The sequence below is a fragment of the Acanthaster planci genome, linkage group LG16 (assembly GCF_054643075.1).
Source record: "Acanthaster planci isolate LZ-2023a linkage group LG16, COTS_SCS, whole genome shotgun sequence".
Taxonomy (NCBI): Eukaryota; Metazoa; Echinodermata; class Asteroidea; order Valvatida; family Acanthasteridae; genus Acanthaster; species Acanthaster planci.
The window spans coordinates 12,770,138-12,797,759 of NC_141792.1; the positions used below are offsets into that span (position 1 = coordinate 12,770,138).

Here is a 27,622-nt window from a genome sequence, read left to right on the forward strand (position 1 = left end):
ACCCGTCGATAAAAGAAAGCAATTGAGGAGAAGGAAAGTGGAACATTCGACGTTCATTTTTTCATTTCCCCTGAAATCGTACAAACACTGCCCTATTAGAACTCAATTAGTAAATTATCTCTTCATTGAATGAAACACAACATCAGCTCAATGCATGGTCATTTCTAATTCCCTCTGTCACTTTTTGGGTTGGACAAGAATTATTTGCGATTGTGCTTTTTCCCCGCTTCATTGCAAGAGTTAAAAAGCTGGGAATTAATGTTGGAGCTGAGACATAAACCAGAAACCACTTCCTAATGTCCATGGTCTTGTTTATTTGAAAAAAGACCCAGTAATAAGTGCGCCATGAACCGGCTTCGTCTTTGATCCGAGAACTACATAAAGTCAAGCCTCCGCCTCCCTACATGTGACGTCATCACATAAACAAGACGAGCACCATGGCGATGCAGCGTATACGGCAAGCTCGGGCGCAAACTATGTGGTTTGACTACTAGTCAGTTACTTTGACACTGGGCATGCTCAGTGCACTTCCGCTCGAATTTGCCTTGTTGAACTATAACTGGTAAAATCTCATCGTCACATACATTAATATTGGCCGTTTGCTGCAACTCTTGCGGTGTAGCCTACATGGTCATTGACATCTCGGATAATTCTATTAGTGTGAATGGTTCCCTCCATGCTGACAAATGAATGGCCCGTCGACAACCAGCCGTGCTATGCCCTTAGCCTGGTTCCTAATGGTCGACAAGATGGTCCAAACCATCCATCGTTCAGAAGATGTCAGTCGAACAGCGATTAACTATTGTTGTCGCTCGAACTTACCCATAACAACTGAGACAACATCACTCACTACGTCAGAGTATAAAAGAATGCCAGAGGTGATACATATCTCAAAATTCTTCAACTGTCTTTTCTGCTTGGATGAGGGTGAAAGTTGCAATTTTCTTTCACGACGAAGAAAAACTCTATCCTACCTGTCATGGCGAATGCAACCGAGTGGTACCAACCGGACGTAGCGGGTAGCAGCGGGTATCAGCCCGGTTACGAGGTACCCCTCTTGACCGTGGTGTGTCTGCTGGGATTCGCCGGCAACTTCATGGTGTGGACCGTCTACAGTAAGCCTAAGTACAGGAAATCCAATGCTGCCCTTTACATACTCAGTTTGGCCGCAGGTAAGTCCAGCGCACGATTTTCTTGCAGTTGATAACCACACTGATATAGGAGATGGGACTTCTCTTATCCCAACGCGAACTGGAATTCTTTTGCATAATTGATTATCCCGAACGCTTGCTTTGATATACGGAGAGAAAAAGAAGATTTTACATTTGGGTGAAATAGTTGTATGCAAATTTATTTACATCATAAACAATTATTACAGATATTTTAAGACCACTGAAAAGGACCCTCGCATGAATAGTCCTGTGCATAGAGAAAATTTACTTAGCAATAATGATTTTTTTAAATAGAAACCTGGAAAGCTGTGGCACTTTAATTAACACTAGCAGTCTCAAATCCTCCAACTTCAATACGATTTTACATATACCTATTTTATACGAACTAATATAGATAGCCATGGAAAAAGTACTCTTGAATATTTGCGCAAATTTGACATATTAGATCAGCTAACACGTGCCATCAACCGGGGACTATAACCACGTGCAATATTTATACGGCAGACCTGACAGTTGTTGGCATACATGACGTGGATGACAGGAGCCCAGAGATCACTGGCACTAAATTAGAAATTGCATGTCTTCCTAGAGTTAATTATTAAGGAGAATCTTCCCTGGATGAAAGACGGAATTGGTTCCATTGTAACCTGTGAAATTATTCAGTCTGGCAAGTTGCCATTTAAAAAAACAAACCAATTTATGCAATTTTCAAATGGATTATATGTCAGAGGAATCCCTTTGTAACTTCGACCTTCATAAGATGGACTCAAAAACTGCCTGCGCCACAATATGGCATGCCCCAATTATTTGCATGCACGAACGAGAAACCGTGGCGCCGGGATTCTGCGTCGACTTTGAAATCTTAGGTCGAATCCAGTCTCAAAGTTGATCCTGCTATGTATCAATATAAAACTGTATACGGGCTTTGAATGTAGCCGGCTTAAAAAAGTGGGGGTAAAAACTTGCAGTTTTGGAAAGTTAAGGAAAGTTTAATTATCCACTGATTCAGAACCAATTGGACTTTCAATAGGCTGCTCAAGAATTTCAATGTTTGTGCATCTATAATCATTGACATTAAGAGTAAATGGTATATCACACAGAACGACAAGAGAATATTTAAAAAGCCGTGCTCACGAGCCGCAAAGTTGAGCCAAGTCTCGAAGCGAACTTGTTATTATTCTTTCATTGAATCCAGACATTTGGCCAAATTTGATACTTCAGACCGGAAATTTGTCTCACGTCAAGACTCATGACGAAGGGGCTTCAAGCTTAAGGAGATAACTCATTGCTGAAATTGTCACCAGTGAGTTGAAAAATACAGCAAATCATATCTGAGATTTCACTGGCGATAAAACCCTGTGGCAGTACATCGCAAAGACATGGTGTCTTGGCAGCTCGTTCTCAGGCGCAAAAGATAGTTGAAGGTCATGTACGGTCGATGGTTGAGATACTGAGATATCTGATAAGGCTCAATCCTTCCGATTCTGCTGTTTTAAGAGGGGATTTTCACACGGATTGAAAGGCCAGACGAACGGTTAACCACTCTACCGACGGGCCCGACCTTCCTAGATTTAAAGGGTGGACCCGAGGCTGTTAATCGCTCGCCTGCGATGGTTCAACTGTAAAAAACCAAAAACTGTAAGACTTTCTTAAAATACTCAGTCACATGTGAGAAAAAAAAACTAATGTCGGACTTACACTTGTGGCAATTAAAGGGTGGAAAAAAGACGGACTGAGGGCAGCTTCCCCAAGCAACATTTTGTAGTTCTTTCCTGAAAAAAGTACTTAAACAAACGAAACCAGCGCTAGCCCGTTCCGCCCTTCCCCTTCCTGTTTACGGAAGAACATCTTTTGAGCAGTCATCCGCTCCGAGACGGCGTACTTTTTGGTACTCACCGCATAGGCGCGCCATGAGGCGCGCAAGTGTATGCGCATTTGATGCTGAGCACGCTGAGTATGTATAACTTATTTACTCCGGCATGTACATTGTATGGTCTTTGCGTACAAGCAGAACGCCTGCTAGAACCCACTTGTAACCACCTGTCTTTCTTTTCGCCGATTGGGGGTGCACTTCAGCTTGGGGCGGATAGTCTATCAAACAATTTCCCTTGCTTATATCCAAACCCACTGAACTAAAAACTTCGCACCGCCGAATGCACGATTTTCTTTTTCTTGGGGGATATAAAGTTAATTTTTGCAGTTCATCACTTCTGCAATCTCCAAGCAGAACTTACGAAAATTGAATGACCTTTTGCCCTTTTCTTACAGTAGCTAAACTTCACAAACTAGACTTAAATCGTGCAACACATTAATTTCGCTTTATTTTCTAACTCCATTTTTTTTCTGATGGTGTAGCAGTTAACAGTCACATTTTAACGCTGACACAAGCGCACAGAAAAGAAATATTTGTAGGGCTCAGTCTACTCGACTTCGTACTTGTAACACAAATTCAATAAATACTGCCCAATAGCGGCAAAAAAGTATCTTTAAGTTCATTAATCTGAAAAAAACCTAGAGATCTTAGCAAAAAACACACAGGCTACTTAGTTAAAACATAAAATTAGCAATAACGTCCATCAAAAATATTAACGTTATTACTGAAAATTAATGTGGTAATAAACTTTATAATTCCATTTGGCGTACATGTTTAGAAAAGCTATCATCTATACAAAGATTTCCACATAAAGCAAACTAAAAAGAAATTTAAAGCGTTTTAGGTTGTCGCTCTGCCTGAATTTTGATTTAGAATGGGGTTACCGGCCGTTTCGTGGCAATTTAGGCAGCGGAGCAATTTTGGTTTTTTTTCTTTAGAAAAATTCCAAGTCCCTAAAAACAACCAATGTTCAATCCATTTTGGACAGCAAAATTATCACTGTGGATGCTGAAGGAATTCCATGAAGACGATCGATCATTACTGGCTTTATTACAGGCATTACAGGCGGCGTCCTTCTCAGTAATCTGACGAAATGCGAGACTTTTAATTTCATTGAAGTAGGACATGTAAGTTCAGGGGTTGATTACGAATTGCAAATCTCAAGATTTGGTTTCACTTCGGAAGATCAGGTGGTCCATTTTTAAGTTGTTGAAGAGATATTGTCTGCTCTTCCGACGTGGCATAACAAAAGTACCTTTTCAAATTATACAGCGACAATGGTATTATTCCACGAATTGTACATTTTCTAATTAGACATCAAATGAAGAGATTAGGTTATGCGGGAACCTTACACGTGATTATAATGAGCCAATCAATACGCTATGGTCGAGTGCGCTGTTTTTCCATTCACATGCACCTGACTGAACCTGATGTGGGAGTAATTCTAATTAATTAATCCAAAATGGAGCTTAAATGAACCATCGACATGGATGCAACGACGTTGGTTTTACAACTCCAGGAATTCAAGTACGAATTGTTGGGGAGCTCCATGTTACGTGAGGCCGGAATAACGACCACAGTCATTACAGCCTTGCCATGGCGAGCTTATCTACACGATGCTATAGCGTGACGCTTTCCGAACTATGAAAGATTTATTTGTAAATTTAGATAACAAAAGGCAAACCAAGCTGAAATATTTCATTACTCGAATGTCATCCGCACGGGCAAAGTCCAATCATCTATATACTGTTCAGTGGTAAGAACGAAGCCTTAATCGGGCCTAATGAGCCAGTACAGTGTTCCGTAACTGCCCTGCAGCGCGGCCTTACGTCAATTGGCTAGCGTTTGATTCTCTAATGACTACGAAGCAGAACTCGGGTCGAAAAGATTGGAACATGGTTTTGCAAAACGGAATGCCTTTTTTTTCAAAATAGAACGTGTTTTTAAAACGAATATCATTTTAAGAAGATCGTATTTTTTATTTTTGGACTGCATTTTAAAGAATTTTTAAAGAGCTGAAGAATTTGTGTAGATGGAACATATTTTCTAGATTGGAATAAACTTGTAAAGAGTGAACAGGTTTTCAAAATTCGAGTAAGATTTTACAAATTCAGCATTTTCTCAAGATTGGAAAGAATTTTTAAAGTCCAAACATTTTTAAAGATTGGAATAAAATTGTTTGTTGCGAAAATATGTTTAAAATTGGAAGACTTTTCCCGACGTAAAGCTGTCATTCGGCGCACGCATTTTACCCGAGATCTCATTTCATTCAAATCGAGAAAGCATCCGAATTGACAAAGCATCAAAATTTCTAAAGTATCCGCGTTTATAAAAAACATCCAATCTTTTTGACGGTGTTCAGCCCGAAGTTCCAAACCTTTTTGGACGATTCGGCTATTTTCGGCACGCGCATGCGCAGGCAAACTCCTACTGTGGTTCCCGCTGTCCTTTGTGGTCGTTGCCTTTGGGGCCTGCAGACTCGTCTCCGTGTTGAATGCAGTAGGTAGGTAGGTAGGTAGGTACGTAGGTAGGTGGGTACGTACGTACGAACGAAAAACCAATCTTTTTAAAATGATATCCGTGTTAAAAATACATTTGATTTTTAAAACACGTTCGATTTTGAAAAAAAGGCATTCCGTTTTGCAAAAACATGTTCCAATATTTTTGGCCCGAATTCTGCTTCGTAAACCGTTCCTACCAGTCGATTCCTGGAAAGTGTGTGGTGCATGATACACGATAAAGCAGTTGACAGACCAAGTCTTGTCAAAGATCAGACCGCTGCTATAAATTTCTCAACTCTGCTGATTAGTCTTTTTTTTGTTTTATTTCATCTTCACAGTTTTCTTCTGAAACCTACTGCGCAAATTCATAAAAACAGCAACCTTGAGTGTTGGGTTTCTCGTAAACAACTTAACATGCTTGCAATTTGCATATTTGCAAGACATGCACTTTTGCTTGTCTTGTCTTTGCTTTACCTTGATTTTGGAACCGTCGGACACGAAAGGGGAGACTAGGGAGTTCTCGTGGGAAATCAAAACAACTATAAAAATGCATTGCATACAGCCAGGGGAAAAAACTCCCCTCATTATAAATTTCATCTCTCTCGACGTGGAAAGTATGTGCATTGAGTAAACATTTGCCAACAGTCCGCCCACTGAGGAACTTAAGTGTTGAAGCAAACGTCTCTAGAACCACGCAGTCTAAATTCTGTATATGCAGTAAAACACCTGCTATCGGGGATCGATAAAACAAATCGAATAACAACCTAATAGCAATTTTCAGGCCAAAAAACGTGCCAAAGGACTAAGTCAGATGGAGGTGGTCTTGATATTACTGTGTATTGTGACCAACAAATAAAGCTGGGTCAATCGGAAATTCTTAAACGGTTTACTGCTGGTGCGTTTCCCCACACCTGGTTGTCATCTATTAAACGGAAAAGGAGTCGCAAATACTCACCATAAACCGGCTATGAACAAAAGGGTATTACAATGCGTTGTGCAGCTTGAAATATCTCAAATGTCCCATAAGCCACTTTAGCGACCGCTCAACTTCGAGCATCGCTCTATAGTCCTAATTATGAACTACATGTTAAGATTATTGAAACAAATATCTATGTAGTCAAGAATATAATATAAAGTCAGTGCTCTGGACTGTGTCATTAGTCTTAATCCTATTGATAATAAAAGTTCAAGAACACGCAGTCTTCAGGCTTCAGGTTGTGTATGAACGCTAACGGGCGGTATGTGCCCCTTGAAATGGTGAGTGTCGATGTCGCATGTCTTGGTTACTCCGGAGGCGGGGGGAACGAGGTACGGTAACTTATGGGTAATGCATGCCTGACTAACGACTCGAGCGGCGATTTCATGTCTCTTGGATGAATTTTGCGCATTTGCATCCAAGCCAGAGGCGTGAAAGTCTATGTATGATCGCTGTAGTTGAGGAGATGCTGTGAACCCAAGCGAGCACAGTGTCTAGGTATCTCGTTTCTCTTGCACTTAATCGCTGATTCGCGCCAGTGCTTTTGTCTCGTTAGGAGTGTCTTCATATTTTCATAGTCCTGAGAAATGGATATAAAAATGTCTGAGTTAAAGGTTTCTTAAAGGGCGTTTATTTTCTCAAAGTACAACGTTCATTAATTCCAGATTTAAAAATTATGATATATCTAGCGATGTAACTGCACTTTCTCAAAAGGCAAGAGACCTTGATAGTTTGTCGCTTGTCGCAAAAGTGACATGAAAATGGTATTAAATATCGGTAGACATATCACGTGCTTTTAAAAAAACAGTCCTTCACAAAGAAGACAAGTATTTAATTAATTGAAATTTAATTGCACGCCAGAATGTTTCAGCCGCACACAGCGAGCAGAAAGCTGGGGATATGCCGCTGAACTTTATTCAGACTGTGATGTCCAAAAGATATAACAAAGACCCAGTGATGAATAATGGTGACAAGGGGAGATGCTTGATGAAAAGGTAAAGCAGTTAGAGAGTACAGCGATAAGTGGATTTCAGGCACTTATTGCAGACCAGTTTCACGCACTGTACTTAGGGCAATAACCAGGAGGATGTGGAAATTTTTTATGGGCGACATATTTTAGGACACAGACAACGATGAGTAGACAGAGCTGATTGGAGAGCAATCTGCATCAATATAATGGCAACCAGCTAAGATGAGATCCTCGTGATATTCATCAATGTCAGATTGTACGTTTTGAAGGATGCATTTCATACATTACCAATGTAAAAGCCAACAGAAACCATGTAATAATTGAAAATGCACCTTTCTCTTCCAGCTAGCCAAATGTAAAAATATTCATCAGGAACTGAAAACAAGGAAGCATTGTTTTAAAAAGGCAGTTTTAGCTGATATTAAACATAAAGAGGTGTCAAACGTTTTCTATGCATCTGAAACATGTTCTGAAGTGACATCGATGTCAAAGATCTTTGATGAAATCCATCCTACGAAATTGATGACATTTATCCTACACTTATAAAAGACAATTGTCGGCATTCATCTGGGAGGAGGTCATTAAAATATTGAAGCGGAGGTATGTTTGAAGTCCGCAATCTTATTAGTCTACTGTGGGATGAAATTTCCCGAGACCGCATTTCAGAGAACACCAACTCAATTAAATCGCAGACTCGATGACATGCTCAGCGTGATTCCATGGTCAATTCATTACAATTAGCGCCTTTATTCGTGTTGGATTACTTTTGATTTATTGATCAACCACCGCGAGTGAAATGGAGATTGACTGCAAGGGTCATACATGTATAAAGTGCTTGATAGGAATACACATACCATAGGAAAAACGACGAATACTGTTCCGCCATGGGTCATTCACCTTTTGTTTGAAAGCCTCAAGAGCCTATTTGGAAAAAAATTATCTACTTAAGGCTCTTAAAACATAGACATTATGCTTTTGTTGAAAATGTCTCCTTCCAAGGAAGGAGACGGGATAAGTCTGGGACGCCAGGACAACAGGTGAATAGCCTCAGGGAGAATATTACTCTGGTTGCCAGACAAGACTCTCGAAAATTAATGTACAAAGGGGTTCTCCTACTCTTCGACAAAAATAATCCCCACCAGAAAATCGAATGAAAGAAATGCATACACTTATCATTAAATACGTAGAACAAAATGCACGATTTCAACACTCGTACAAGCGACATGAGATTTTGGAAACGAAAAGCAATTAGAGTGGCAGCCGCAAAAGGCAACATTTATTGCTTTGTAGCCAATCATGCGAGATTGGCTCGTTAAGTACATTCACTGGTTGCAGCAAGGCAACCATGGAAACGAGAAGCTAGACAAATTGGCGAGAGGACTTATGTCCCCAGTGAGGAGGAACAGGTGACACTTTTGTCAAATAAACATTTACAAGCGATTGCACTGCGCTTTGATAATTGACTGCGCAGTAACAAATAAAATGTACAGTAACTGTACACTGTCTTCACACGTCACTTACATTATTTGACGATTTCAACGGCAGTGTAAAGAACCTCTTCAGCACTTTCTGCCTTACAGACAAGCACACTTCACGGAAATATTTTTAATGTTAAATAAAGTGACCCTTTTCGTTTGGAAAGTTCCTCTCTTGCTGTATTCTTCTGCTCTCAAAGGTTACCGCTTGTCATTTTTTTGTGGTATTGCTTGCTCAAAAAAGCGGCGCTTTTTGGAATGTTCTTTAAAGGGTCAACCACTGACAACGTGCACGTGCTTTCCGCAGTACGTTTTTTTATGTCGGTGATTTCGGAACAGTTCGTCTCTCTTGAATGAAGCGCCCTCTACTGGTACCATTATTTGGTTGTACTTGCGGCCAGCGCATGTCTCCAGCGCAATCTGGAGACAGATCAATACAAATCCAGTCTAATCTTTGGCCAAGACAAATTTTGCAGGCGCTATTAAGAACGTCGTTTAGCAATCAGTGCTATGTGCAGTAGCTTACACAAATCTTAGGACTGGATGGGTGCCCTGCAAGATTGTCAAGGTACTTCAGAGTGGAAGATGAGCGAACACAAAATTTAGAAAAACTCAATCTACATCAGGGTCCTTAGATACAGGCTTGTGGGTACACTATGGAATCAATCTCTTTGGGAAGAGGTGTGGTCCTTAGAAGAACTGGTGAGTGTTAACTCGACGTTTTGGCCAGGATGCTTTGGCCGTTCTCGGGACAGTGTGTCGGACTGGAGTGGAGAGCTGGGTTATAAAGGTTATATTACGGTGCTGTTGGAGCCTGGTAGCGCGGTTCCTGCCGGTTTCCTAGCTCTTCTCCCGAGTCCGGCACATTCTCCTGAGGACGGGTAGAGCATCCTGGCCCAAATATCGAGTTAACACTCAACGGTTCTTCTCAGAACCACACATCTTCCCAAAGAGATTGATTCCACGGTGTACCCACAAGCCTACATCTCACGTAACTTCCCCCATGCAAAGCTTCAAATCTTACTTATCAGGGTCCTGAAGCCAGAACAACCATCCTTGACAGAAAGGCTAAGGATTTTGGCAAACTGGCTGGAAATCAACCTTGTACTAAAAGATTTTAACTGTACTGCTGAAGGCTAGGGGTATTACGAACAGAAAGCAAAGATAAAAAAGCAAGGTTTTTGTGTTGACTGGTCGCTTTTGAGTGTCTAGTATTGGAACAGCGGGTCATCCATGTAAATAACTAGAAACCTCGCTGGTGTAAAGACAGAACAAAATGAAGCGAAGTAAATCTGTACGCCTGTAGTAGTTTGTATAACCTTAGGATTTCAATCACACTGAGTCCCTAAGTTCTTTACTAAATCAATTATGGCAGGAAACTCAGACGCAAGGGACTATCTGTGTCGGATGAGAGCAAGTTGACTCTCAGAATACGAGGTTGACCTGAAGAGAGAATTGATAAGAAATATCTTAGCAAAGAAGACAAACAATCCTTGAGATTGTAATAGTTTTTCTGAAGTAGCTGGCGCCGGCAGGGTTTGTTAGCGTCCGCCCTTTCCTTGTGATTTAATAGAAATAATCACTAACAATGCAATGGCATTTAAACCACGGTTCGAAAGAATTCAGCTACTCTTATCGTGACGTTTTTCTTCTCTTGTCATTGAATATATAATAGTATGAATCAAAATGAAGCTTTCAGATTCAGAGCATATTAAAGATTTTTCAGGCATAGATTTCGTGGCTGCCTACAGCCTTTTCCCTTCTAATCGAAAGTCCATTAATTAAAGCACTGGGATCCGCGCGTGTTGGCGTATGTCCGTTGAACAATCACACTTATTAGCCAGGAAGTTCGTTAGTAGACCTAATTAAACTTCCTCGTAAGGAATGACGTAAGTCACCAAGCTGATATTTGGAGAAGGGAAAGAGAACTTTCATTTTTACCCGCTGTGACTAAAACAAATGACGCGAACTCCAAATGAGGTCCCAAGTGCCCTTGCAAATCAAGAACTTCGTTAAGTATCCGCTGCAAAACCGAAGGGGGTCAATTAACGAAGAGATGCTGAAAATCGTATTTATTTCACAAGATTCTCGCGGTCATTCGAGCCCACTAAGAAGAAGTAATCATAAATAGAATCCCTTTACTCAGAAGACAAAGGACTGTGGGTGTATAGCGTCATTACACATTACATCACCACCGAGTCAAATGAAGCAGCGGGTACCGCGAACTATTTTTCAAGATGTATTTTTTGCGTTGGGGAGATGTTAAAAAAAATACATCTTGAAAAATAGTTCGCGGTACCCGCTGTTTCATTTGACTCGGACCGGCCAGCCGACCCCGGCAAGCTCGGTGGTCGAGTGGTTAAGACATCTGCACTAGTAAGCAGGAGGTCGTGGGTTCGAGTCCCACCCGAGTAAGCTTGTGAGGTTTTTTTTCGCAAGCTCTCGGACAAGCACTGAGCATACAGTGCTTATTAATATACGTTGGGTACGGGCAAATCCGTTATATATATAATTAACATCTCCCCAACGCAAAAAAAACAAAAACAAAACACATCTTGAAAAAATGAAATGCCTTTATAATATTTTCATTGTCATGAAATCAAATGTTTACAGTTGTCTTTACACAGGAGATATTTTGGCTCTAGTCGTGGTGGTTTTCCACATTACGGAATTCTTCCCAATCACGTGGCCAGTCCTGTGGGCGTTCGACTGGCAGTGCTCCGTCCATCGATTCTTTCGATTTGTGGGTTTCAACAACACCGTTCTGACCATGACGGCCATCGCAGTGGACCGCTTCTACGCAGTGCGCCACCCAGTGGCCTTTCGGACCAGGTTCACTATCAAGAGAACACGAATCATCATCGGGACTTTGTGGGTGATGTCACTTGCTGCTGCCGTACCAACCGCTTTCATGTTTCAGGTGAGTATGAGCCCCGAGCTTCACCAAGAGAGGCGCAATTTTCTTAGCAACTTGTGTCGGAACTGCACTTCGCTGGTTCACAGATGACTTTGAAATGCACGCGGCGTTACGGGCGCGTCGATACCAACAGTGACGTAACTGCGGGGAGGGGGCCGTCCCCATAAACAACCTCTGCTGCAGCTCGTTGTCTTTTGGTGCCCCTTGAAACAATGTGTGCAACCCCAGGTGCCCCTGGACATAATAACCCTAGCTACGCCACCGGGTGCCAGCAAAATAAATACCCCCGATCAACATGACTCGTTCAACCGATGAGGGGTGTTTCTGCTCCAGGCAGATACAAAACATTATGTACTGTGTCGGCAGACAGGACCTTCTGTTACCAGCCATTAGCAAAAAAGCCATTATAAGCACTTTTGTGCATTAGTCTGCAAGAGCAATTTCTGTATTATTTGATATACACTCGAAAATGTATTTCAAGTATGATGTATGACGGGTGTCATTTGCTTCAATTTTCTTGAAGTATTAACTAGCACTATAAACTGTAAATCCTGAGGTTTCATGTTTGTGTAGTTTCAGCTGGTGTACAGCACCATCGGGTCTGATTTGGTATTTAACATGATCCTATCAAACAGTACAAATTGAGCAGACTTATAAAGTATAATCCTGTCAAAGGTGTGATAGATTGTGATAAATTGCAAGGGGAGCCGAAGGTCATATAACTTTGTCGCAGACCATTTTGCGCGTTTGGAAAGAGTCGACACATTCGCACGTTCTGATTGGCCAATGCGTTGCAAACTCTAAGAGAATAATTGTGAATCGCCCGTATAATGCCAGACAAAGAGAAGCTATGTGCAGGTGTCTCAAATGTGTACCGTAGTTGCACCGCTGTTGAACAAAAATCATGTAATGATGCACACCGTTGACTTGTCACTGGTCTCTCTTTATCTCTCCAGAGTATCTTTGGTGGGAGTGGCCAAGCTGTGACGTACCCAGGGAAGATCCCCTTTGCCTGCAAGCTGGTTACCCCCTTCGGCAAATGGTTCAAGGACTTTAAAGCCATCTACCTTAATGTCGTCTTGTTCTACCTACCGGTTGTCATCACTGCTGCCCTCTACGTCCAAATTGTCCTCCACGTGTGGAAAAACAACAAGTTCATTCGCGCCCGCATGGGTCAGGTTCCCCATCGCAACTCGCACTGGAAAACTGCCAAGACACTCCTTACAGTTTTCGTTGTGTACGTCGCTTGTTACATCATCCTGATTACGTACAATGTGCTGGCTCCGTACGCACCGAACCTACTGTCGCCACAAGTGAAAAACGCGGGACTGCTTCTTCCTTACGTCAACAGCTGTCTCAATCCCATTGTGTACTCGTTCACCAATCCGAGTTTTCGCAAAGCATGCCGGGGCATCACACGCTGCAGGCTTGTGATCCGCGCCGATACGTCACAAACTGATGGCGTCAACAGCTCGGCAGACGACCAGCAACCAAAAGGAAACAAGGACGAGGAGTTACAGGTTCCTCCTCCAGCAACAGTTTCCGTTATTGTTGCTAACTTATTCGTGGAAGACGACAATAAACGACCTGATATGGAAGACAAAATCCCTCCAAACCTTCGTAGAAATCCTGAACGTGACACACATATGTAGCTTCTTGAATTTTTGCAACCTATATTTAAAATTTAGTCAACCTAAATAGACAGTTTGCACCAACAAACAGTTTTCATTCCTGCATGTCAAAATTAAGTTATAAACATCGTTCAACGTTAACACTAAAATACGCGTACGTTACGAGGATAAATATTAATTTGAACACCTGCAAAGCTGTTGATTACTTGGGTGCTGCAATAAATGACGGCACTTACGTTGACAAATATAGACAGGCTGTGGTTATACAGTAGCAACAAAAGTTTAATCGCTCGGTCGAGGCTAAAATCGTTGCGATGGGCCGGTGTACGTTAAAAAAATAACAATATGAAGACGACTGTGAACTTGTCACTGGTTATTAACGTGGCAATGAGTGCCACTGTTTGGGTAATAATTGATTACCCTTCAGTTTTTCAGATTAACGAGTCTGTTGGTATGTGAGAGGAGATTTTTCTCGGTTTAAATTCCTCCAGTGTTTGTTGCAGAGCAGACCTCGACAGGAGTGCCAGCAAGTTGCTGTTCTTGCCGAATCTCTTGTTATAAAAAGTTCAATCACCTACAGTCGCTTGCCATTTTGTGCAGAAATGAGATATTTAAAGTGACGTTCTGACCTGCTAATGGAACCTAATAGAAAATAGCAAAAATGAAGGCGATCAAAACAGCGGGGTTTTACTGATTATATAGAGTTCATCAATACTTTGCCTTGTACGTAATTACGGATTTTGATTGGAAGAAAGTGCAATTTAAATGGTAAATTCCATATTTTAAAATTAGAATCAAATATATGTACATACTATTGCAACGTATTTTACCAAACTGATTACAGGTTAGACTGTGCAGTATTTACAAGTCATAAAATTGTACGTAAACTTCAGTACTGTAATGCACTGTACACGCAAAATGCACCTATTTTGTGGAGCACACTACTGTAAGGGTTATTAAAATTCGAGCACAATGTCTAGGTACGAGCGAGCTACTTGCGTTAACACGAATATACTCCTGAGCGCTCGAACGGTTGGAGTACGACTTGAGGGTCGGCGAGAGTATGCTCTCGCTTGAGGGGGAGTATGCACCTGCACCTGAGTGTAATGCACACGCATCCTGCTCGTATTAACAGGAGTAACCACGCGAACGCGCCCTTAAATACCACACGTGACCGTATTTCGGCCAATCAGGAAGAGGTGAGTGATAACGCCTGCTGAGAAGTGATTTTGCCCGCTGAGTAAATCATGCGCTGGCACATGGATACGAAACAGTTTAATCGGGTCTGATTGGTCAGGAGTCTGTGTGCACGCGATGCGCCACGCGCCCGCCAAGTTTATTGAAGGGGATTCTATTGGACAACTTTCAAAGGAATATACCATAAGATGGATGGCGGGTGCTGGAGAAAATGAAAGTAAAATTTTAAAACAAAATCGTTGGAAATCCATCACATGTTGACTTCTTTTGACTCTCTGAATAAAAAGGTATTTATGAATGGGAATATACATGTGCTTGGCCAGTCTTAAACTAACGTTTACGACCTTGCTCAGGAGAACGAACCTGACAATGGTAATAATTAGCCGCGTCCATTATCCTGAGTCGGTTTTAAACGCACGTTTAAGACTGGCAAGGACATATTTATTCTCTCAATACTAGTTCGCATCTGAAGCAACAAACCGAATGTTTTATCTTGAAAGACAAGTGTTGAAAAATATCTTCCCAACTCTCCCTGAATAAAAGTTGCACATGATTAGTAATGACTGATTAATAATTTCAATATATTTCGGGAATGTACTTCATCAAAAATTACGGAAGGTGGACTCAGTCATGGCACCATCGAACATAGTGATATGGGGGACGAAAAGTGGCCATCTGCTTTTCTGCTATTAGAATAATAACATGCAATTTCGACTTTTCTACTTTTCTGCCACCTGATGTTATGGGTTTATGATTGATGAATTTGATACGTAAAATCAAAATTAACCCAGATGTGTGTAATCCATAGAAAGCAAAAATAAAAACAATGAAAAACCTGTATATTTTTGGTAAAAGAAAACAATAACACAGAAAGTCACGAATTTGATCGAGAATCACCACTATGTAATAAAAAATTTTCTCCCTTACTCTCAGGAACAATCTTTCTTCCTGAGAGTGCAAAATGAAAACTGTGCAACTTTTCGATGGAGTAATGCTGAGGTGGAACCAAAATTGTAAGATTGAAAAGAGACCGTAAAGCATGATGAAACTGGAGAAATTTTACAGAAAAACGACGCAAGTTAACGATTTTTGAGTAATGGAGAGTATTAACAACTTCCACTCACATCAGGCGATTCGAGAAAGAGGGTTTTTTTGCAGTGTTTGAGTCGATTTAACAAATTTTAAGAGTTAGCACTGTGTGTAGTAATATGCTGGCTGGAAAACGTCATCATCATCGCTCGAGTAGTCGTCACAAGACGAGTACGCGCTATTGTCGAATTGACCTAGTTCGAGTGGATACGTGTCGGACGTTTTCATGTTATAAGAGGCTCCATCGACGCTGATGGTCCTGAGGTGTCGGATGCCATCGCTGAAACTCACCCGGCGAAGAAGGCCTGTTCCGGGTGAGACACTTCCACAAACCGAGTCAAAGTTATTCGTGTCAGAAATATGAGCTACGGAGCAATTGCAAGAGTTCGACCTTTGGCGGAAAACCTTGATGCAGGGAGAGTCGAGGGGGGTGCCGAGGTTAGAGAGTTGGTTGGCGCCTTGCCGGGTCGTGATGTCTTGGTCGACAGAAGGGCTCCTGGAGACAGAGGGCCTTGATGATTGTGGGGTGATTGGGATATGTGAGGCTACTGAGGGAGGTCGCGATCTTTCCTTGGGCGGTACTGCTGAGGTGGAACTGGGGAGGCGGTCGCGACCGAACCTCTTGAGGTACATGCGGTAGACTCGCCTGTTGAAGATGTAAGACAGGAATATGAAGAACCCCTGAAGGAAGTAGAAGACGAAAAAGAAGTACCAGAGGACAGCGTTGTGGAGGATGGAAGCAAAGAAGGCGAGGTTCCAGGCAAACCCCATTACCGTGGCCAGCTTAGCGCACAGCGCGAAGTGACTTTGCGAGTGTGCGTTACCGGAGATGACAGCGGATTTACGGTGGTAGCGACGAAGGTTGCACACCGTCATGACGAACATGATGAGGTTGGCTGCATTAGTCACCAGCATCGGGAAGCCAAAAAAGACAGAATACGCGATTGGGTCCGAAATCCAGCAACTGAAGTACATACCATAGTCCACGTCCAAAGACGTGCACTCGCACAAGTCCAGAACAACGGACGTGCTAACAATGAGGATCGGCATGCCCCAGGCATAGAGGGCGTAACGGAGGTACTGTTTACGTTGTGAGGTGTTCAGGTTGACCTTTGTGAGGCGTTTGCGACCGAATGTTTTAAACACGTCGTACGCTATGACGTTCCCCCAGAAGAACTGGCTAAGACAGACGAAGTGTAGGAAAACGGCAACAGCTTGGCAAGTGGTTCGGTAGTCAGTAGCGTATAAGCCGAACAAGAATGTCCAGTCGTTGATGAGGAGAATCACCGCCAACGTCATCAAATTCATACCAGGAAGAGTTCTTAGTTCTTTGAACAGTGCGTAGGTGATCAAAGTGGCAGAGAGACAAGTGGTACTCAGTCCAACACCGACCATTGCGATAGTATCCTGTGCCTGTGTGAAATTAAAGTGCACCACAAACTTTGTGTCCATAACATTGTCAAAGTCACTACAGGTGAAGATCCCGCCGTCTGCCGCTTCCTCGTACTCTCCAAGGTCGTAGCGTTTGCCGTTGGAACAAACCACGGTGCCGTTTACGACGGTGTACTCCGATTTGTCGTAACGTATCCGAACACAAGACGGATCAAGCACGGTCTTGTAATCCTCACAGACCACAGCTGTCGTGAAGTCACCATCCAGTGCGCTGTCGCTCTCAAGAAACAGCCAACCAGAACAGTAGTAAGAGATGCTGGTGTTCTTAATTCGCACGCTTGAGCAGTCGCCTTGGGACTGCTCCGTTACTATCAGCTGGTCCCTGCCATACACATTTTTCACCCCGTCCGGGCATTGCTCTAAAAAGCCCGCCAATTCCTTGGTGTTACCTTTCAAGGAGGTGATGAAATCCCCTAGATTACTGGAATCGACGTTGAAGGCATATCCTGCCACGTTTACCTGCAGGGCCTGCACTTCGAAGGACAGTACAGACAGCCAAAACTTGGAAGCGTGATCCAGGGTGGAGTTCTCCGAAACCTGGTCCAACAATCCTATAAACTCGAGGATTTCCGTAATGCCCCAGGTTACATTGCCTCTACCGACCACGAAACTTCTCATTTTGATTTCGCTCCCGGGATCGGTAAAGTTGAACTCGTCAGACTTGTTTCCTGGGAATGGCTGCAGGAAGTCATCAGGGTCTGTGATGTCTCCGTTTTCGTCGACAAACCACGTAAATTTCACCGTGATGGTAAAAGTCATCAGAATAGATGTATTGAGAAAGCATAATGTGACGTCTTCCACTGTTGGATGTGGTTCTTTGACGCACTTGTTTGCACTCATGGCGTAACCAGCGGCACAGTATGTCACTCGACACTTGCCGATGTATGGGTCGAAAACTTCCGTGCCAGGACACGTGATATTAATTGGGACCAACTCATTAGAACCATCCGTTTTCAAAATCATTACATTGGAGCTGTTTCTTAAGTTGTAATTGGTGATGACGAGGTAAGAAGGAATTGGGTGGCTAGCTTTGACGTGCCTGACGTTGACTGAATCCACATCTGTGAAGTAATCATAGTAACTGACATTATCCGAGGTATACCGGGACAGAGCCGGCACATCGCAGGACATCTCATGTCGTTTGACGCCGTTGCACAAGGCACAGAATGGGTTTTTAAAGATGGTGGAATCAGCCGTATCGTTCTCTCTTCGGACTAGTCCTTGATACTCCAGTGTGCATCGCGACTGAAATTCCGAGAACTCACTGCCTACCTCCTGAGCGAAATCCGGGTTGCACCAGTCCACGTTCTGGAGACAGAACCTTGGCTTGGCCACGTCTTCGACTCTTGGCTCGTTCACCAGGGTTCTGCAGTTCGATTTCAGGTAGCTCGCCAGGGACACCATGTTTGTGCCGAAGTCTGGGGGTGGTTCTTCATAGCATACTGAGAGCCCAATCCAATAAATGAAATCGACAATGACCCAATTGCACTGCGCACAGTACATGTTTCTGTAGGTAAAGCCGTCCTTACCTTGGACGGGTAAACGAGCGAGGGTGTCGCCACCGTGGACATCTGCACACATTTCCTCCATACGAGAATCAGTCCATCTCGGGTCACAGGTGGATTTCATCCAGACCATACCATCAGTGAACTCTTCCACTCCAATGCAGTCGAAATTGAGTTTCGATCGGAGGGAAGCGCTCGAGAGATCCTCCGAATTTCCAGCCTCCTCTGTGGAAAAGGGAGGGGATGTGGGTCTTCGCCCTTGTCGGACTGGCTCCTTCAAGTTGGTTTCGTTGCTGACATTCTCAGAGCACAGTTCAAGGAAGTCCATACAGCAGTCTTTGAAGAAAGGACAGCGGTGGTCGCAGAAACAGCGATACGCTTGGGCGTCGTTGGCGAAACTACCGCACCTTCCCTTGCACGACTCTTCAGGCCCGCAGAGTGGAATTTGGATGTCAGCCCCGGGTTGTGGCAGCGACTGGTCAGTCAGAAAGCGGCGTTTTACGGACCTATTTTCGTTCCTGGAGACGAGGGCGGTAGTGCTACCGTTTCTCTGTAGAACACCGCACAGATTTGGCGCCAAAATAACAAAGGCGATGACGACGAAAGCTACACCACAACGCGCCATTGTGAGCCTCAAACACATCTGCTTGATGTGGCAAGCTATTTGAAAATGCTTCTTCACAAAAAAGAACATAATGTCTCTGAAAATAAAAGTTGCAATAATACTGGTTTCAGTGGAAAGCTGACAGCTGGTAGCTGGGTGATAATCTTGGCTTACAATAAGCGACTGGATTGTTCCATTGTTAACCGAGGGTTACTTCGTCGTCGTTTACAGATAAATTGCATCAATTAGATTATATGCACACAAAAGACCCCCAAAACATTAACTTTGGTGTATGTTGAAATATATATGTAAGTGCTCACGACGGAAGAAATGATTAATGTGGTATATTTTGTGTAGAAACGGGTGTATAATCCAAAGCCGACCCCATTCCCTCAAAAGTAGGAGCGGCCCACGAAAGTCAATATACGATTGGAAAGCTACTCTCAACCGCGCGCTGTTCACGTATGTTCACTCCCATGCCTTTATGCACCACTTAGTAGAGTGAAATGCATACTCGATCACTTTACTCAGTGTGGATTTTGAGGCAGGCAACGTGGAACACCGTTACGACACTTCCCCCGCGGATGCAGACCATAATTTATTTTAAACAAAATACAAACAAATAAGGTTCACAGAGATAACCTGATAACAAAAAATGCATTAGACAACATTATGCCACCGTATTATAATGAACCCAATGGCACAAGATTTGAAACAAATTCTGAAAAAGCGAGTTTTTAAAGACACGATCATGTCTGAAAGTAAACACGTCCATGGTCTTTCCCGTTTCTGTACCACTTCTCCAGTCTGTCCAAACAAACGAAATAAAGTGCCGTGTGTAATGAGACCTGATAAAAACAACGGCAGTATTTTCAAGTTATTGTGAATTGAAGATCTTGCACGATAATCTTTTGTCCGTAGTAGTGCGTGTGTATAATACGTGCGTTGTTGGAGTACATGTACACGCACATGTGCACGCATAAATCATGACCCACCATCAATCGACAGAGAACCAAAGTTGAAATTGATCAAACTAACGAGGGACAATTTGTAATAGTTTATACATAACATGGTATCCTTTTCAAACACTCTTTCAATTACCAAGATTATGCAGCATGTGTGGAAAAACGGAAATGTAACGTACACAGACATCTTTCACCCCATTTTCTCCGAATTGTTACTTATAATTAACAAGAAACCATCACAAAATGAAATCTGAAGCCTGATTATATTTCTCTGGTATAAATTCAGCAAACTTTTACACAATGCGGAAGATCTCCGCAAATGGATTTTGGTATAGTTGTTTGCTGACTGGCGTCGCCATTTTAACAAGCAACAGAATGTGACCACGACCTTGTCGAATTTTAGCGCGTGCGCACAAGCTAAGTGGAAGGGGCGGAAAAGGCTACGTGTGTTGCTCATGAAGCATTGCGGTAATAATTACCACTCCTATATGTCTGCCATTGTGGTACAAACACCAACAACATCGAAGCGATGGAGCAAAATGAATGTTTTGCAATGTTACCCTAAACATTGGTGACAGTTTAACTCCCATAGTTAATTTCCACAAAAGAATATGCAACAATCTTTAGGAAACACAACAGGTCTTCGCAAAACAGCTCTCCGCACGAAAAGTTAATCGGATTGAGAAAAAAACAAAAAGGACGTTATGGTTCATCCATCGTCTGGCCCGATACCGCCGTCCAAAATTTTACGGACTCCGATACTGTGTTGTTTTTATCTGTATTTGTTCAGCAGTTCGTTTCGTCTCCAAATCTCCTCTCTCATCAGACAGCATAGTCCATAATAAGTACGAGCCAGCAAAACAAACAACTTGAAAGAGGGCTCATCCCTAGAGGGTGATAGATTGTCCGCGGCGCAAACAACGCTGGCATTCCAATATTAAATTCTGCTCATTTAGGTTGATCGATATCGCTCTAAACGTAACAAGCGCACGGAGCGAATGAACATCCATAATCTCCACTCACGATTTGCCCCGATTCCGTTTTCGAGATGTGCATGCCAAATTTAGATAATTCGATCATCGAAAAGAACAAAACTTTGTTCTGTACCGTTTCTTAGAAACAAATTGTGTCGTTGTCATCAAGCAGAGTTCACGGAGTCCAAGACAAACTTTTAATGAAGTATTTGTCCAAACAATTTGTAAGAACATGGCTGACTGCTCTAGTCCTCATGAACCAAAAGGTATACTTACTTTTTTGTTTGTCTATTATTAACAGAGCCATTTTAAGGTTCGTAACGCAACGAAACAGCCTTTCCCAGAGGCACTTGGACAGTAGACCCCAAAAGGAAAAGGTTTGGATCACTGACCTACGTTGAACTCATAGACCTCCGATACTTTGACAAGTGCAAAGAATTGTCTGTTAAATATTTTAAAAAGCAAAGGTATGTCCCACTTTTTCCAAATCACACTGCGACCAAAGCCATAGTGTGCCACCTTCCAGAAAACCCCGCTCTCATTTTTGTGCCTACTGTTTTGCAACGCGACAACCCCTCCGGACGAAGCACCGAGTACAAGCTTTAAATTAACGAAATCTGCGAGGCGACAGTCAAAAGTCTACCCCGCAGCGACCTCATGATTCAACCAGCACCATCCAGGAGTCGTCCCCAGGCCAGTGCATGCGTGCAAAGGCGCCCAGATAAATCCAAGGCAATATCACCTCCTGGACAGCAAGCTGGTTTTCTGATGGTATTAAGATAGCTGCGCCAAGCGTCGTGCCGTGTGAAGCAAGCCAGCTGCAGTCATCCTCGCTGTCGTGTGTGGCACGAGTCCAAGGCTATCAAGCTTCAAGGTTCAAAGCATATTGCCCAGTTAGGCAATACATGTATGACATTTCATTTCATATGTCAAACCATTTCATTGCCTTGTGAGTGAAATATACAAGGCCAAATAGGATTTGCAGCCCAAAGCCCCCCAAAACCTTACTGGATGAACCAGCACGTCTTCGACAAATTTGACACCAAAGGTAACGACAGGATTTTCGATTACTTTTTAACTGTGTTCTAATTTATTACTTATTCTGATCTCAAATATATAAACTTCAGATAGAGACGAAAGCCTCATTATCACAGCATAAACAGTGGTTATCGACAAGAAGGCTGCGCAATAAATAACGGTTCATTTACAAGACTTAAGCTGACATGACTACTTACAATTAATATAAACAAATATGCATAACACTTTATAGCAAAAGATCGTACGTACGTCTCTACTGAAAAAAAATCAAAACAAAATTCAATGGGAAAAAAACCTGACAGGCCAAATAATTCATGCGGAGGCAAAAGAATTTAACAACCAGTTTCAGAAAGACAAAACGTTTCATTAACTAAAATAACTAGTTAATAAAAAAGCAACGAACTCAAACCAAAGACTGATTAAGTACAGTAAGAACACTTATAGTCCGGCTTTCAAAAATGTGTCCAATGTTACACTGAAATCGTTCATTTACTTCGTGGCACACCAAAAATACAAAGCAAAATTCGGCATTAATGCATGAAATAAACACGTAAGTTAAAATGAAGACCAAGAGATACAAGTATATGAGAAGGGAAGCGTGTGCCTCATTACTTCACAAACGATCCCGTAATTTGCACAGACGTTGGGGGGGGGAATTCAGCTCTCTCAATTTATAACATAGTACAAAGTACCTGTAGGGCTGTGAAAATACCAGCAATACTAATTCATAATAAATGGTCCACGGTTCCGTATAAAAAATCTGCAGACAGAAAAGTCCTCTTAAATTAGCAAAATTACGCAATACAAAACTACAAATACTGCAAAAGTACAGCGATAACTTAAAGCTTGTCAAATCTCGCTATATCTTTGGAAAAGGAAACCGTGCATGACTACAAAAGAACGGGATTGGAACTGCTCACAAACACTGTGGAGCAAGGTCGGCACAATTAGATTTAAAAAAGAATTAAAGATTTTTGAAAGAGTCCCCTGTGAAAAAAAAATAGTTCTAGATCAGCCCTTGATTAAGCTTCGATTAAACCCATGATACTTTCTCGTATCGGTAAAAGACCAAGATGTTAAAATTAGTGAAATCCTGATCGCAATTATTTTGAAAACAATGACAATACGAACGGCCAAATCCGATAAAGAGCCTACAGGCCAAATGTAAACATTCTTATCAAAGCCATTATTTATCGGTATATTTTGAATATTAAATTGATGTTTCTATACAGATCTGAGCTGTACAACAAACACTTCCATATGATAAATGGACCGCTATTTATGAAATATTTGTAACTGTGCGGATAAACAGAACTGTTTATCAACACGATAAATGTGGGACGAGCTACTGCCAGCTGGTATAAAGATAGACTTGGTTCAAGGCTGACGTCAATGCATCATCTCACTTCACTTGGCAACGTACTATAGAGGCAAAATTGTCTGTGGCTACGACTCCTTCCAGCGACATGGCAAGGGAAAAATCAAAGCACTAGCCACTAATTACCGACTGACTCCTTCAGGCCGTTATTATAGTGTGGTCCCTGATCATAATATGTGATCAAAATCAAAGTGTATACGTAGTAGATTTCAGATGACACCAAAAGTCTTGAAACACGTTTAGGAACAAAATTCCAAATTTATTAAAACATTCCTGTGTTACATGAGGTCAGATGAATTATACAAAAAGACTAATTTTGTTCAGAGGGCAAGTAGGGCTTATTTTCGAAGTTTACAGGCAGAATACTGATTGGCACGGGGAATCTGATGAGCAGTTCTTCCAACTTATGGACAAAGTGGGGTTCGAAAAGGCCAATAATTGCACAAAAGTCCAACCATGTGCAACACTCTATGGGACACCAGTAATAAAAACATGTAACCTTTGAGGCAATACTTGTCAGATTCTTTCAAAATAAATACATATAGCACACAGAAAAAAAAACACATTAAAATTGCAGACATCAGCTATATAATGCAGGCGTGAAAAGGACACTTTCTAGTGTCTATATGGGTATCCAAGTACTCTGTTTGGTACTGATTTATTACAGAAATCAAACTGGTTCAAACCGGTTTTACACCAGCAAACTGGATGGAGCTTGCGTAGTTGAAGGAAATGACTGTCCAATCACATAATGCAGAGCAGCATACAGGTTTTTAAAAAAAAAAACAAACTTTGCTTAAATAGAAACCGTAAACAGTAAATTAATAGGATTCATCAGTTTCTTTGAAGCAGTTATGGGTGAAAAGGAGTTCAACTTAAAAAGATCTACTTTGATTTCATGTTTCCTCAAAAAAACTGTTTAAGCAAGAGAATTTTCACCACCAAAAAACAGGTTTGAAGTTCATGATCCTTCTAAGCACATTTGGATTCCTGACTTGAATATCACCTCTTCTCTTTTAGCCCCTGCTGTATTTTCCTTCAATCCATGAACCAGATTGTCCACTTCATTCATGATCACACCAACCACACCTGCTATGAAATCCAAGTCTCTCATAATCGTCTATCACTGCTCCTGATTTGACTGGTTTACACTCCTTCGTGCTGACCATAGCCAGTTCCAAAATACTTTTCTTGTGGACTTTTCTTGCTGTGAACTGGATCAGACCAGTTTGCTCTACTTCATACCGGCCATGACCGGCTTGTAGTCTGTCCTGCTGGTGTAATCCAAGTCTCCGTCTCCATCTCCTTCCTCCTCTCCCTCGTCCTCATCTTGTCGAAAGAGAGGATTGCAACGGGAGAGATTCAACTTGCAAGGCAGCTGCTCTTGGTGCAGGGCATAATGATGGACTAGTCTTGGCAAATCAGCAAAGTCTCGGCCAAAACCCTGCCCAAACAAAATAATTAAAATTCCTTTAAGCAAACATACATGCTTCAGGACAAAGACAATCGACATCTCATCAATAAATGAAGTTAGCACCACCAACCTTTACATCATCTCAAGATATAGGTTGCCAAACTGTTTAATAACAGGGAGATATAATACTACTCAGCTGTCAACTGGCCATTAAAATATAATCACCTTGATGGTGTATCCACCGTTCTTGGTACGGACTACTAGGTAATTGGCGATACCAGTCTCATTGAAATCTCCATCTACCTTGATGGAGAGAGCAAAGCATCCTGGGTGACTTTTACTCTCTCGGACAATAAACGCTCCACGTTCCTCCTGTTGAAGTATCTCAACAGCGATCTCTCTAGAAAGAGTAAAAAAAAAAAGACCTTTTGTTTCCTATTTTGTTTCTATGTTTAGTAACATTTATTTCTAAATCACAAAAGATGCAAATGACTACTGGAGAGAAAAATCAAGTCAAGACGAGGTGGCCAAAACCCCCAAAATCTTGTGTAGGGTGTGCCGTGCATAGCAAAGCACATGATACAAAAACAAACACACAGAAACTTAAGTTGTACGTTGTACTGAAATCTCGAGACCTGCTCTCACTGGTTCTTTTTAGAACCACACCTCTTCACAAAAGAGATATTCCCCACATGGTGTACCTTTTTGTTTAACACTCCCACCATGCAAAGCTTCAAATCTTACTTGTAAGGTGTATGTACACACTATAAACATGAAACTAGAGTATGTATTCAGGCATCAAAGGATGGAGTTGAAAGAAGTTGAGTTAGGCCGTGACCGAAATGGGCTTCCAGAGCTACGGCTAGGTCTCTTGTCTGCGCGTCTCCACACATTTCCAATGGAGCAAAGACCTAGCTCTAGACAAGAGATTCGGATGCGGCCTTAAACAGGATTAGATAATAGTGTTTGTATACAAATTAGAAGATATAACATTAAGGGGAGGTATAACGCCGTAGTGTAGGAACTTGCTGTCCTGAAAGAAAGAGGTAAAGCATTAATTTCGGAGTGTATTCAACTCCAGCAGACAATGGAAATCTTAAACTGTTTTGCACAAATTTACCTACATTGTCAAGCGCTGGGAAAACACAGACAAAACCCAACAAACCTGAACCCACCCTGCACAAATTAAAACACTTGCAAAAATAATGCGCAGATATGTTCACAGGAATATTGGAAGATACACAATGACTTGTAACAGTATTGAAAAGGGGTAGCTTGCATGCATCGTCATGGACCAGACAGTCATCACATGACTAGGACAAGTCTCATGACAAGTCAGGGTATCGTCTGATCTAGGTCATAATCCATGAAACTGGGTGTGGCAGTTATCAGAACAATGACCTATTTATTTGGCCTAGATAGCCCCTAGCTTGTCTTTAAGAGTGGAAATATCATACTTATGGAAAATTAAAGAGTCAAAATCCCCTGGCCGGTAATAACCAACATGCCCTATTTGAAAGGGTATTGCGCTGAGACTATTTATAATGAATAGTTGGTGTACACTTCTGAATATTCATCACAAGAAATTGTGTCTGGATATCTAATGAATTTGCATCAACCGAAAAACTTGCATATTGAATATTAATGAGACGTTATACTGGATGCTATTGTAAACAAGATATTTGTTTGAACCTCGACCAACAGAGAGGGCCATTTTTTTTGCAACGGAGGCTCCTTTGGTCGGAGTTGAACTTTGCTGGTTCATGAACGACTAGGAAATGAGGACCCATTGCTACCGACAAACTGAACACTCCTGACCAACGGAGCTCTTTTCAACTGATGAGGGGGTCCTTCTGCTCAAGGGGGGAACTGATACAAAAGCGGTGGTCAAATATTAATGTACATGTACTTATGCAAAAACAATGTATGCTATGCTGTTATCCAACTGCTCCATTCTATAAAACTTGTCTTTGCAAAGTTTTCATCTGACGTTTTGAAGTCCTACAAAGTTTCAGAAAAAGTGCAGAAATACATACAAGGGCTAAGTTTTAGGAGTTGGGAAAGAGTGTGGTTCCTTTAGCTGATATCTGTGTGAAAGCGGAGCCTCTTTAATCAGAGAACTGTCATATTCACCCTTCCTGGCTGTCAGCCAGAGCTTAGAAGTCCCCCGCCACTAAACTACCTCGAGGATCTGCAAATGATTTGATTAAACTTAAACAGCAATCATGAGAAACATCTTGGCATTAGGGAGTTTAAAGGAATTGAAATGGTGACAGCCATTGTGGAAGGGTTTCCTGTCAATTAACCCGCCTTCCTGATAGAGGAGGGTGTATCTTATGATGCCTTTTGTTGTGCTAACTGGATTAAGCCTGTCTGGTTGAATGAAATTACTGCCACATTTTTGGGTAAGAATAATATCTACATAGGTAATATTTACAAACAGAGAAAAAAGGAGATGGCGACCACTGTGTGCATCCACACTACAGAGCGC

General features: G+C 42.0%; 3 protein-coding genes and 1 long non-coding RNA gene across 6 annotated transcripts in view; 1 reads left to right on the forward strand and 3 right to left on the reverse strand.

The window, feature by feature from the left end:
• Positions 1 to 27,622, reverse strand: part of LOC147796517 (uncharacterized) — a 76,634-nt gene that overhangs the window by 5,407 nt on the left and 43,605 nt on the right. The gene's annotated exons all lie outside the window — the stretch shown is intronic.
• LOC110979021 (allatostatin-A receptor-like) lies at positions 760 to 13,988 on the forward strand. Its single transcript, XM_022234463.2, has 3 exons — positions 760 to 1,172; positions 11,595 to 11,887; positions 12,841 to 13,988. Exons 1-3 carry the CDS (start codon positions 980 to 982, stop codon positions 13,534 to 13,536), a joined length of 1,182 nt encoding a protein of 393 aa, XP_022090155.2. The 5' UTR covers positions 760 to 979; the 3' UTR covers positions 13,537 to 13,988.
• Positions 14,499 to 19,831, reverse strand: LOC147796518 (uncharacterized). The gene has a single exon (XM_087147553.1). The coding sequence runs from the start codon at positions 19,450 to 19,452 to the stop codon at positions 15,901 to 15,903; it is 3,552 nt and encodes a 1,183-aa protein (XP_087003679.1). The 5' UTR covers positions 19,453 to 19,831; the 3' UTR covers positions 14,499 to 15,900.
• The window catches only part of LOC110978947 (uncharacterized), a 36,429-nt gene continuing 31,168 nt past the window's right edge, over positions 22,362 to 27,622 (reverse strand). For all 3 annotated transcript variants that reach the window (XM_022234309.2, XM_022234308.2, XM_087147148.1), the window contains 2 exons: positions 25,357 to 25,531; positions 22,362 to 25,161 (listed from right to left, as the gene is read on the reverse strand). In XM_022234309.2, the coding sequence (XP_022090001.2) occupies positions 24,952 to 25,161; positions 25,357 to 25,531 (385 nt within the window). In that variant the 3' untranslated portion in view covers positions 22,362 to 24,951. The remainder of the gene's footprint in view (positions 25,162 to 25,356; positions 25,532 to 27,622) is intronic.

What these genes read in the sequence shown, in the direction of transcription:
- LOC110979021 (XM_022234463.2), top strand. Translation starts at nt 980, where the DNA reads ATGGCGAATGCAACCGAGTGGTACCAACCGGACGTAGCGGGTAGCAGC. An exon ending in CATACTCAGTTTGGCCGCAG is followed by an intron (nt 1,173 to 11,594) that starts GTAAGTCCAGCG and finishes GTCTTTACACAG; the next exon opens with GAGATATTTTGGCTCTAGTC. An exon ending in CAACCGCTTTCATGTTTCAG is followed by an intron (nt 11,888 to 12,840) that starts GTGAGTATGAGC and finishes TTATCTCTCCAG; the next exon opens with AGTATCTTTGGTGGGAGTGG.
- LOC147796518 (XM_087147553.1), bottom strand. Translation starts at nt 19,452, where the DNA reads ATGTTCTTTTTTGTGAAGAAGCATTTTCAAATAGCTTGCCACATCAAG.